Source organism: Wyeomyia smithii, chromosome 1 (assembly GCF_029784165.1).
Source record: "Wyeomyia smithii strain HCP4-BCI-WySm-NY-G18 chromosome 1, ASM2978416v1, whole genome shotgun sequence".
In the NCBI taxonomy this organism is placed as follows: domain Eukaryota; kingdom Metazoa; phylum Arthropoda; class Insecta; order Diptera; family Culicidae; genus Wyeomyia; species Wyeomyia smithii.
Genome location: NC_073694.1, coordinates 25,915,359 through 25,928,290, shown reverse-complemented (window position 1 = coordinate 25,928,290; position 12,932 = coordinate 25,915,359). Strand labels below are relative to the sequence as shown.

The 12,932-nt window shown below is 36.6% G+C and overlaps 1 protein-coding gene across 16 annotated transcripts in view; it reads right to left on the bottom strand.

Annotated features, from left to right (window-relative positions):
• Positions 1-12,932, bottom strand: part of LOC129718288 (neurobeachin) — a 233,908-nt gene that overhangs the window by 99,721 nt on the left and 121,255 nt on the right. For all 16 annotated transcript variants that reach the window (XM_055668902.1, XM_055668905.1, XM_055668904.1 and 13 more), the window contains exons 2-6: positions 2,603-2,834; positions 2,340-2,536; positions 2,153-2,274; positions 1,844-2,090; positions 1,633-1,779 (exon numbers count right to left, since the gene is read on the bottom strand). In XM_055668902.1, the coding sequence (XP_055524877.1) occupies positions 1,633-1,779; positions 1,844-2,090; positions 2,153-2,274; positions 2,340-2,536; positions 2,603-2,834 (945 nt within the window). The remainder of the gene's footprint in view (positions 1-1,632; positions 1,780-1,843; positions 2,091-2,152; positions 2,275-2,339; positions 2,537-2,602; positions 2,835-12,932) is intronic.

Genomic DNA, 12,932 nt, shown 5'->3' with positions numbered 1-12,932 from the left:
TTTTTTAAACACTCAAATCTTGCGATATTCAAATTCTGAAACCCAATCCCAAACCCTCGAAATAAAACAAAAATCCGCAGCTCTAGGAACCAAATAATCCTAAATTTCAGCATCCTAAAAATCTCAAAATTCCAAAGCTCTAAATCACTGGTCGACAAAAGCGAAGAAAAGTTGCCTTTAAGCTCAAAAGTTTGTTTTAAAACGATTACAGCTTTTTACCCATTTCTGTGAATTTTGGTGCACCAAAATGCTGCAGAGTAATTGCTCGTAGAGTTCATCGCTTCAGCGATAGCTTATGAGAGAACTCATTCGAGTCTCTGAAAAAGTAATTTTTGCTAAGGGCACCAAAAATCACAGGAATGGTTATAAAGCAATAATCTTTCAATTATTTCTAGTTTGAGCGCCAGCGCAAAATCTGTGTTTACCAGTGTTATGAAAACAACAAATCAGAAAATCATGGTATCATAAAATCTCAAGCCTTACAGTAAAATTCTAAAATCCAAAGCTTCTAAGATATCCCAAGAAATTTCAAAATCCTAGAATCCAGAAACTTCAAAATTCTCAACTTCCCTGAAATCCCCGAATTCGAAAATTAAGTTGAATGAAACTATTATTTGAATTATAGAAATAATGAAATCCCTACACCTACCCCTAAGATCCTAAGATAATGAAAACCTCAAATCATAAAATCGTGAAGTTATGAAATTTCGAGATTCGTAGAAACATACATCACTGATACATCACTTTTTAATCTTAATTCAATACAATATTTTAATTCTGAAATCCCAAACTGCCCATATTTTGAAGTCATAAAATCCCTGAATCCAAAAATCCTAAGCTATCCCCAGACACGCTTAAATCCTAGAATCCTGAATTTCTAAATCCAGAAAACAAACTTTCTAAGTCGCAAAATCATGAACATCTGTGAATCTTGAAATGTTTAATTCCAAAATACCAACATCCCATAATTCTAAAACGCAAAACTCGTATATTCTGCGGTTTAAAATCTCTAAATGCCAGAATCTCACCTTTTGGATGCCGCTTACTGAATTCTTGAAATATTAAATCTCAAGTTCTTAAATTATATGTCAATACTGATTTTATCAATCCGTAAAACTCTAATGCAATATCTTGCAAACTCGTAGTCTTCCTATACTGGAGTCTAAAATCTCAAGATCCGCGAATCTCAAGACTTTTACTCGTTGAAATATTTAAATTCTTAGATTTAAAATTTCTTGGAAAATTACCCAAAAATTTCCAAAATCTTACATTATACTGTAATACTAAAATCTTAAAATTCAATAGTCCCAAATACGAAAAATTGGACTTGAATTTGGATCAGATTTGGATGAAATTTGTATTGAATTTAGTAAAAATTTGGTTGAATTTGGATTAGATTTGGTTTCGATATTTTTTTGGGTTAGATTCGGAATAGACTTGCATTGAATTTTGACTAGATTTGGATAGAAAATAGAATGAATTTAATTCAAACAAGTTGGAAACAGGAAGAAGTATAAACCTCTAGCTAAAATATTTTTTAGGAAATGTATAATATCGCATTATTCAAAAATCCTCCATCCCGGGGTATTTTTTCAATGATAAAAGAATGTAAAATGAGAATAAGACACTTACCTTGTAGCCGGGCCCTAGCCGGTGCATGGCGCAGATCTGCTGCGTCGTCAGTGCTTCACTGAACAGATAGATGGCGGCCATTTGACCGCAGAAAACACGTTCCTCGTCCAGCTCCGGAGTGGCGCCTATGTAGCATTTGTCGAATGGCTAAACCAAGTAGGATTCTTATTAGTTTCAGTCCATTACCACGAGAAAGAGCCTGTGTACTTACATCATTGGTCGACACAAACCAGGCCATCTCGGTGCTGGAGGCGAGCTGACCGTTGACCAGGCACTTGATCTCACTCTTAGTCCAGCGGTTGTAGATGTACACAATCGCAATCATGTACCATTTGCGCGGCTGGAACTCATACTTGACACAGTGCTGGAATCCCTTGCCTTTGACCTTCATCGAAGTTAGCACCAGGCAGTTGCCCACGAAGTGTGCCGTATAGCCGACACCCTTGGACGTTTTGAAGCTGTGAAGATTAGGAACGTGATGACGACGTTTTTTCTAGATAAAGAATTCCGAGACACTCACCAATAAAGGTACGGCTTTTCCCGCTCGATGTTAACCGAATTAATCGGATCCAATCGAAACCAGGTGGTAAATGTGAAACCACTCTCGTAGGGCCACTTTGCCAGCGGTGGGAGCACGATTGCCTTTGGATGCGAAGAATTTACTTAACAATTGGATAAAACCAAAAAAAAAAAACATCAACACTCACCGATCCTTTCCGCCCGGGAAAGCTGAAAAACACATCCGGACCGTTCCGGTGTGGCATCTGCTTTAACACGTTGAGCAATTTGGCGGAATGCCGCGGCCACTTGCCGTTGAGGGCTTTCATGGCACCGAACAGCAGCTTCAGCTCCTTCACCGTGATACTGTAACTCGCTAGCACTCCAAGCATTTCGATAAGCAGGTCTAGAGGAACAAATCCAAAGATGAGACGGAAAACTATTTTGGAGTGAATTTTAGAGTCAAACTTACCGGCAACAATGGATTCCGCGCGGGCCAACCGCGCCAGGACGTGTTCGATCAGACCAATTTCGGTGCAAGCCTGCAAGTTTCGGACGCTTTTCTTCAGGATGGCAATGAAGACGCTCCACACTTCGGCCTGCAGATTCGCCGGACAGTGATCCAACAGCTCGAGCATGTGTTTCACATTCTGCGCGTCCTGAACAACAAAATTTAGCTCCATGTCAAACTCACCTCCGACAAGCTAAAGAATAGAAATGAGAAACAAAACAAAAAATATTCTTTAGTACTAGAAGAAACGAACCATCTTCGAAGGATGCTGGAATGACACTGCAAAAGCAAAGGCAGATACTACAAAACACAGACTCTTGAGTCGGTGCAATTATTATCTTCGTCATCGTTGTGAGTACCGAGTTTTGTTTCCAGAGTGGTTGTAATTTATATAAAAAAAAACTGATGCGATTAAACTCGAGCCCTAGAATAATGGGCTCCAACGCTCGCCCAATGGCCAAAAGGACCCACAGCTAGTGAAACTTTTATCGATTTATCTACAGAAACCGACACACTGTGCCAAAGCGCGCGCGACCCAGTAAAGCAGTTCCGCAATTAAACTTCCACTTTTCGACTTCTACCAGCAAAATACTCTGTCTCCTTCCTCACCACATTCTTCACTAGTTTCCGCGCGCAACGCGTCCTACTGTGCATTAGCAGAAAGGTCGCTCGCGAAGCCTTTTTTTCCTACTCCTCCTCCTTCGCTGCAAGGAACAACCGAATGACACATTGTAGAGAAAATGTTTCCGGAGTGCACACCTTCCCCCCATTCGGATGGTGGAGTCTACCTAGCCTTAGAGCTTCCAGTCAGTAGCCCGTAATTTGACTTCTGATGCTGCTGCTGCGATGTTTGACGAGAAAACTTCCTCCGGCCGTGTTGAAAGTCGATTAAATACCAGAGTAGTTGTTCATTTTTTTCTTCTGCTACCTCAGAAATAGTGTATGTGTGCGTACTCTCTACACCTTTTTCCCCACTTGTGTCGCAGGAAGTCACAACCAAGGTGGGTTCGAGTTCCTTTCTTACGGAAAGGTAGAAAGGCCACATCATTATTCTGCTCTTCGATACCGGATGGCAAGTGAATGACTTTGGTTTATTTGGTGGTCCGTTCCGGTCATTCGAAGAAGAAAGGAGTGATAAGATGATAACAAAAAATTCACAAATTTCACAAACTGAGGTGTGCGTACAATCTACAAATGTTTGCCGCGCTTATAGCCCTGGGCGAATTTGAGCCCAGTTTGACGCTTTCACTCGAAATTATTTAGTCTTCTGGTGGCTCAAATACAATAAATAATGTTTTATTAAGAGTTTTGTCTTAATTTGAACTGTGATTTTATCTTAGTTTAATCTTTACTATGCAAAAGAATTGGTTCAACAATGACTTTAGTTCAATCTTGATATTTTGTCCAAGGTGAGTTATATTTCTAACCTCTCTGTCTTCATATCCATTTGTCTTAATTCTGGTAAGTGTTGTCGCTACGACATTTTATTCTCAAAATTTTGTTTCAATTGTTGCATCTTTTTTCCCACTCCTGGAAGACCTATTATTGTCAAAACTATTTTTGTCACTTTGTTTTCAAGTTGAAATAATTTCTTTGAATTTTGGCCAAACCTATAATTCTTAAAAAATTTGTGCTACAATAGATTACTAGAAGTATTTTAATTTTTGAGTATTTTTATTATTTTTCGAAAATCGGTGTCCAATTTGTTTTTCGTTCTGTTCATTATTTCTTTTTTACTACACCTTTGGTCGAGTCTTTTATATTTTCATGAGGATTAAAATTTTTGTAATTTTTCTTCCATTTTCAATTTACTATTTATTAAACCATGTTTTCACTTTTTGTTGCATTTGCCCTTTTTTCTAGTATCTTTCCATCAATTTTCAACTTCGTTTCAAGCTTCCATTTTTTGTACTTTTGTAATATCAAAAACAAAATCGACTGTAACGTGAAATCCAAAGAGAAATACAGCTTATTCAGTCTTGACGGTGGATCAACATGCTACAATGTTTCATGTCCGACGTTTCGGTCTTCGTACTTGGACTTCCACAGGGGATAAAAAGTTGTACCGTTTTTCGTTCAGCGTACAAAGTATTACGATGAGTTGCAACAGCTATTGATAGGTTCTCTTCAAGAAACCACATCAAAAAGTACAATGCGTGGGTGGATTGAATTCATTTTCTCGGGGTTTTCTTCACACCTCTGATGACGCCAAGATGGACTCTGACGATCCATCTTTTAGTTTCATATAAGGTAAAACAATTATAAATAGCGCTCAGAATAACACAAAAAACCACTTCTGAGAATCAGAAAGTTTTTTCGAATTGAGTTCAGAATAAAAACGCGAAAAACGCTCAAGTTTAGCCAAAAAAAATAAGCTTAGAATGGTAGAAATACACTTCTAAAAGACAGAAATGGTCAAAAATGATCCAAAATTGTGCTCATAATTGCGAGAAGATGCTACGAAACATTACTTCTGAAATCTAAAATAGGTTAGAAATTAAAAATATTAACTCAGAATAACGAGAAAATATTTTTGAGGGCAGGAAGTTTTTCAAAAATTTCAAATTGAGCACAGAAGAGTGTAAAAAATGCTTTTGAGGTGAGAAAAGGTCTTAAAAAGAACCAAAATAAAGCTCCGAATGACTGAAAAGTGTTTCGAAAGGTATAAAAACCCCGAATTGATCTCAAAATAACGAAAACACATTTCTAATGTTCAGTAAATGATCACGAATTGCTTCGTCAATGACTTCGCTGAAGCGCTTCTGAAGGCTGAAAAGGTGAGGAAAATTTAAAAAAATATTCTGGATCAACGAATATCTGAGATCTGATGGTCACAAAATGATGCCAAATTAAGCTCAGAACAGCAAATAGCTGAAGACTAAAAGAGATAGAAAAAGCCGGAGCTGAACTCAAAATGTCGAAAATATTCGAAACATTATCGCAAATTCAGCTGAAAATATTTTTCATTATCGAAACTCGAAAAATGGATCTAAATTAGGCTCAGAATGACAAAACAAAAGCACAACGTTTCTGAAGTAAAAAAAAAAAAATAAATATGAAATAAACTTAGAATGACGAAAAACCGAATTAAGAAACTAAAAACGCCAAAAAAACCCAAATTGTTCTTTAAAGCGAAAAAACGCTTCCGAAGAATAAAAAAAGATTCCAAATTAAATTTGAAAACACTTTCAAAAACTAGAAGATAATTTTCAAATTTCAAAATAAAGCTTTAGAAAGTAAAGAAATACCTCTGAAAACTGTAAAGGTCTGAGAAAGATCTAAAAATGCTCCTGAAAAGGCCAGAAAAGGTTGTGTGAAAGACACCACTGCAAGGTTAACAGAGAATTGCGGCAGCCTAACTCATGTCAATGTATTTTCTTCTTCGCAGTCAACTGTTAAGGACAATTGCGGAGCTAGCGTTACGATCCTACTGATACTAACAGTCTCACCCGAGCTGGGACTCGAACATACGACGGCTGGCTTGTTAGGCATCGTACTTCGAACAACAGCTGGGACCAAATCCTAAGAGGTCTTGGGAGCCTAAAAGAGCCGAAAAACCCAACTTGGAGCCAAAACAGCTAAACAAAATGTTTATGCAGAACAGAAAAGAATAAATTCCGAATTCAGCTCAGAATAACGACAAAATACTCTCGAAATTGAACTGAAAATACGAAAAGATTAGAAAAAAATCAGAAAATGATTACAAATGAAGCTCAGAGAGACGAAAAAACACCTACAATAACGATAAAAAAACCAACAAACAAAAAAACCAAAATTAGTTTCCTCTGGAGGTATGAAATAGGTCCTAAATTGTATACCAAAAACCCCTCTAAAGACTAGGCCAGAAGAGAAATCATCCCAAAATAAGTTCAGAATGGTCAAAGGGCGTTGTTCAAAATTAGAAATAAAAAATCGATTCTAAAACCCAGTTTGATTAGGCTTAGTAAATAAGCTCCAAAAGTTCAGAAAAGAATAAAAAGTGGTATTAAATTAAGTCTAAAATGACAAAATAGGTAGGAAACACTGACATAAAAAATGTTGAGACAGATGAACTGGAAATATCCATAAAACAAGATCACACATTGCACTCCAAAAAAAATTTAAAAAAGTGAAAACCAAGAAAAAAATCCTATACTATGCTAAGAATGACGAAAAAGCTCTCCGGTTGGCTAAAAAAGTTCGACAACCGAGTTCAGCTAATGACAAAATAATTCCTATGTTTGGGACCGGTCAGAAAACAATCCGAAAGTAATCTGAGTTACTGAGGTATAGTGGAATCACATTTCTGAAGGCTGAAAGAGATAAAAAAAGTAGGAGGTTGTATCTAAGACACGACCACATAACCGACGTAGAACTACGCACACTATTAACAAATGCATTGTTGTAAGTGTTTTATTAACGAGTCATAAAGTCTCCAAACGCTTGCTTTGTGCTGCCTCAACAGTAGGAGAATAAAGACACTGAAAACACGAGCTGTAAAAGCTGTTTCACATTCAGTAAATTAGACGGCCGCTACAGATTTAAATTGCTAGTATCCAGCACTGATTGCACGCTTGAGTTGTCAAAAAATGATTAACCTTCAAAAACTTGTTTATTTGCCATAAGAAAGGCATTTTGCTGTTCAAAATTGGATTTACTGATGGCAATCTTATGCTGCCACAGTAGTGGGACAATAACGGCAGTCTGACGACACACGCTGAGAAATGAGAAGAACCGCACTGCTCCTGAGACATGGTGACCAACCACAGGGCAAGTGATTTGTTTGATTTAAAGGCAGCCACAGGCGCAACCCGCTGCAATTTGCTGTTACTGCTGAGTGCTGTTATCTGCTCACCTTCCGACACCTTCCTTGAGTGTAGCTAGTTTTATAGCCGAAGGTTGTTACGAAATAGGCCACGCTTTTTTGTTCAGTTATACCATTCTCTAATGTTCTTTAGACGAATTATTCCACAATTCGCAATTGATTTTTGTATACAGCGAATAAACACCGATGGTGCTCTCACACACGCAGCGAATTTTACCCTGTCGCGTTGCGGTTTATAACATCAAGCGACTTCGTTTGCTCGCTGTTGCGTGTTGCATCATGTTGCAACTGAGCAGCTGGGAGACGACGAAATTCTGCTCATGTTGATTGATTGAATCGACTTCAATTTATTCCTGTAAAGTCGAATTAATCACCGCGTTCTAAAGGCGTTCTAACAGAACAGGACAGTTTGTTGTTCAAAATCGGTTGATCGCAGCTTCTGTGCTGCCCCAAAAGGGGAGGGGGGGGGGGGGCTTATAAGGTAAATAAATATAGTAAATTTTTTGATCGCGACAGAATTTGATTGCTAGATCCAGCACAGAACGCTTGTGTTATTGCCAAAAAATATTAACCTTCAATTACTTGTTTATTTGCCTTGAGAAAGACATTTTGCTGTTCAAAATCTGTGAAAGCTGTTTTCGCATTCAGTAAATAAGACGGCCGCGACAGATTGTGTTATCTTGGATTCAGCACAGAATGTGTTGTTGCCAAGGTAAAGCAAAACTCTTTTGCGGGAAGAAGACCGAAGCCCTTAACTGGCATATCGAGAGGTTTGGTGCTACCTCGCTGCTGCTTAGATATGTGATGTGATTTGTTCACTGGCGCAACCCGCTGCTGCTACTTTCGCAATTCGCTACGATGCGGCTAACTAGTTATACTATTCTGTCGACCTTTTTAGGAAAAGGCAGCAAGCGACCAATCAGAGGACGTTATTTTCGTTTCAACAAGGCTTGACAATTTTCAATCAATCAACACTTTTCTTCATTTGGGTGGATGCGTGTATAATTTTCCAATCAATTGCTGCAAGAATCAAAAAAATCGGTTGAAAACAAACCGATTTAAAAGCATTTAAAAAGGGACATTTTTCGTCCCCTTTTCGTTAATAGTTTTCCGATTTACATCCCTATGTGGTAGGCTAAAGAAAAACGTAGTTCTACGTCAAAAATTTCATAGAGATCAACAAATTTTATAGTTTAGAAATTAAGCTAAGAATAACGAAAAAGGCCAAAAAAGCTCAGGAAATGGATTCAAGTTGAACACCGAATGACAGAAAGAGTCCATGAGGGACTAAAAAGGTAAAAAAAGCCAAATTCATCTCAGAATAACAGAAAAACGCTTATGAAGTTCGGAAAATGAACCTTAAAATTAAGCTCAGAATGTCGAAAAACGGATGAGTTCAGAATACCAAAAAAGCGCTTCTAAAGATAAGAAAAGTCTGATAGGCAATGCAATTCGTCATTTAAATTGACAGGTGGAGTCAGTTTCTGGCCTCTGGAAATCATTCTGGTTTCTGAAATACCCATATTGGATGGTATTCGGCATTTTGGACTATTTTTCAGACAGCAGAAGTCGCCATCTCGGACTTCAAAATGGCAGGTGGAGTTAATTTCTGGTTTATGAGTATCATTTTGCTCCGGAAACACTCATTTTGGATAGCATGTGGTCTGTTTTCCAGAACCCGAAAGTCGCCGTCGTAGAATTTGAAATGGTCCAATTTGTGTTTTACTAGTATGGGAGCTCTCCCTTCCAGAGAAGGGAGGGATTTCAAACCCGCCCAAGAACCTTCCTCGACCCCAAAAACCCTACATACAAATTTTCACACCGATCTTCTGATTCGTTCTAAAGTTGAACCATGATCGGCGGACTCAAACTTATTTTTATTATATGAAAGAAGATATGCTCCGTAATTGATTCCATTCAATTAGAACGCCAAAGTTGATTTTAAAACGGGGAAAAACGTTCTGTGTTGTTGATAAAGGTAAAAAAGAATCAGGCCTAGAATGACGAGAACACTTCTGAAGGTCAGAAAATGATCCCAAATTGAGTTCAAAATTACGAAAAATGAAAACGATACTGAGTGGAGCTCTAAATGGCGAAAAACACGTCTTAAGGTCAAAAATCACCGGAAAATATTAATAGTAGAACCGAAAACCAAATTTCGCGTTTAGATTTCATTTATTTACTCATTATTCCTATTTCACTACCGTACATTTCATTTATCATTCGATGGTTTTATTTTAAATTCTGTCGAGTTAAGTTTGTCTATTTCTGGAAACATAATTTTTCATTACAACTGAACGTTATTTATTTTTTGTTAAAATGTCATTAGCATGCCACTGCATATTTAAAATGTACAAACAACTTTAAAAACTTAAATGACCTTTGAATTTCACAATTCTTAAGTTCCACTGTCTAGAGAAGTCGGAAAATCGAAAGTTTAATAGTCCCGAATCGAGAAATCGTAAAGTTCTACAATTATCCTGCAAATCCTAAGATACAGAAGATCTTAAGATACTAGTAGATGGCCTCCTAGCCATAGATCCTAACCAGTAGCAGCAGCATCATCAATGGCTGCGGTGGCTGCAGCAGGTACCAGTAGCGGTAGTGCTAGGAACGTCAGCAGTAGGTGTAGCGGCACTATCTCCTCTTGTAAAAGACTACCTTTGTACCAACACATGAGTGGGGCAATTAAAATCTACTGGCCGTGACATTTTTAATGTGAAAACATCTTCCAACTGTGTTATCAAAAGAGGCTTATATTCCCACCGACGTATCCGATATTAAATCAAACAAGAAATTCTAAGGACAAATTAAATGCTTTATTGAAGATTCAATATTTTATCGCTCAATAATTACACTTAATTAAAAATGTTAGAACGCATTGACAAAAATGGTTGAAAATTCGACTTCATTTCCATGGCTCAGCACGAACTGAATTTTCTGCTCCCTCTGTAATATGCAACACCCAACATCAAAGTAATAAAATGTTGCGTAACGGTGAAAATTGTCAAGCCTAAATTATGCAACAATGTACTATCAAAAATGGTAAAGCTTTGTTGAAATGCAGATTTCTTTTGATCTGATTGCTCGTTTTATGCTTGCTTTTCTTAACACATTCGGCAGAACATCATACCTAGTTAACCAGGAATGCATTCTTTGGACTACCCAAGTAACACGGTTAGTTTTTAATAAGTTTAGGTAATTGATGTATAACAAATCTCGTCACTATAACAATAACGTATAAACTTATATACAACTTGTTAACAACTCAAAAAGCGCAAGGGGCGGAGCCAATATAAAACATTTATTCAACTTCAAATGAATTGATCACACGACTTATATAAAACAACTTTATAACGACTATAACCACCACTCTTACATTTCCAGTACCAACAAATGGTGGCCTGTTATTAATAGGTCATAAACAAATTGCACAAATGAGTTGAAATTTCACTCACTGATGATTGTTTCTAATACATACAAAACAGATGACCCACGAAAATAATTATGGCTCTTCATTTGAGAAATTATCAAGACAATTCATTGATAGAATAGGGTGTTGGTATAATGATTAAATACAATAAATCTACGTGCAAGTTCAGATTTGTCGTGAATATTTGCCTTGTACTTCGTTAAAATTTACGCGCTTCGAAAATACCACCATATGATAGTAATCAATATCATATTTTTTTTAAATTTGAAATAAAGGAAAGAGTAACTGATGAACTCTAGAGGAATGAGCCTCTGGTATATATTTTCGATAGAATTATATTATGAAACGTGCCATTAGCAGAGGAAAATGGTGTTGAATATTATTTTAGCACGCCGCTTGCGCTAACGAGGCAGCCATGTTGATTATTAGCATTCGTTGAATAAGTACACCGATTGCCCGAAGATTTTATACGTTATATAACCACTATCTATAAAGTTTATTCCGGTAAAAATATCGCAAAATAATTAAAAAAAAACATTGAAACATCAAGGTGAACTAAGATGTCATGCACTATGTACTAATTATTTGAACTTTCTTACTCTTTTAGCAAACCAAACGAGGAGTTATTTTTCCCACAACTTGGAGATGGAATCGTGAAACCAATTAAGCAAGGCTTTATAAAGCTACTACAATTTATGAAAAATCGCCGTCACCATCTTGATCATTGTAGTAGAGAAAATAATATAAAAATTCGCCTAACTAAACCACGCATTAAGTAATATATTTTGAAATTTAAATAACCCAGAAATATTCAAACGTTGATCTGAGGTTATTAACGATGATCAAAATAATAATAATCAAATCGAAGATCGTTGAGCAAGACAAAAAAAAGAATTTAATCAAAACATGGCAGATCAGATCAAACGCTTTTCTTGTTTTAAGTGAATTGAATGATAAATTAATTGATTATAATTTACTGTCAAATTTATTATTTATGTTTAATCAAACATAAATTCCCTGGGTGTTTAAATATTTTATATAATTTTGAATATTATAACAGTATTTTTGATCTGCACTGTATTTGATGTAGAAGAAATAATTCACACCATATAATCAAATTTACAACTGATTAAAAACTGAACTACAACTTTTGCGGCCATTTTTTCAATTTTGTCTCCACTATACCTTTTGCTGTCAAACACATATTCACCACTGTTGTCTCTTTTGCATTCTCAAGAAAAAAAAAACTAGTTATAAACATTTTATAAATCAGTTTTTACAGCATTTCGTAATGTATTTACAACTTCAACTTGTTATTTCGATTTAAAACATCATTCCGTTTTAAAACATCAATGCGAGTGAATCAAAACCCAATGTTTTCCCTGTAACTTATTTATGACTTATTTATAACTTTTTCCTTTCATTCTTTTCGTAGAAGATGTTGCATGTGTTACTTGGGTACATAAAAGCCTGCTTTTGCTCAAACCAATCAGTTTACTAGTGGATGGCCAAAATGGGACGGTCCTCACTAAGTAGCAGCGGGTAGCAGCAGTAGCATGTTACAGAAGGTTGATTTATTGCGCACTAGATCTACCAGTAGCAAGCAGAGCTACAGCAGGCGGCGATTTTGAGTATCCCTCTGCCCTCCATAGCAGATGGACTAACAGAGTAAACAGCACCTTGCACAGCGCTAGATTTTGGATCACCCTTCTGTGTGGGAAGCACCATCGACATACAGACATGTCCTCAGTTTAGTGACAACTAAAACCAACCGTTCTTTTAAGGACGACCACATATTTTTAATTCTGATGTATACATTATAAATTATGTAAAAAAGAGTTTTTCACATCTGATTCTTACAGTAATCGTTAGTTTACTTTCAAGGAACAGAGTGTTATTTACTTCTAAAAACTGTGAGCATTAAAGTAAGAAAAAACAGCACCCGTGGTTGGGGTAGCAGTAGCTTTACAAAACGAATAACGAAGAAACTCACAAATGCAAATTCAATTTATCAATATTACGACTGACCCCACGTAACAGGTAATTCGAATTCA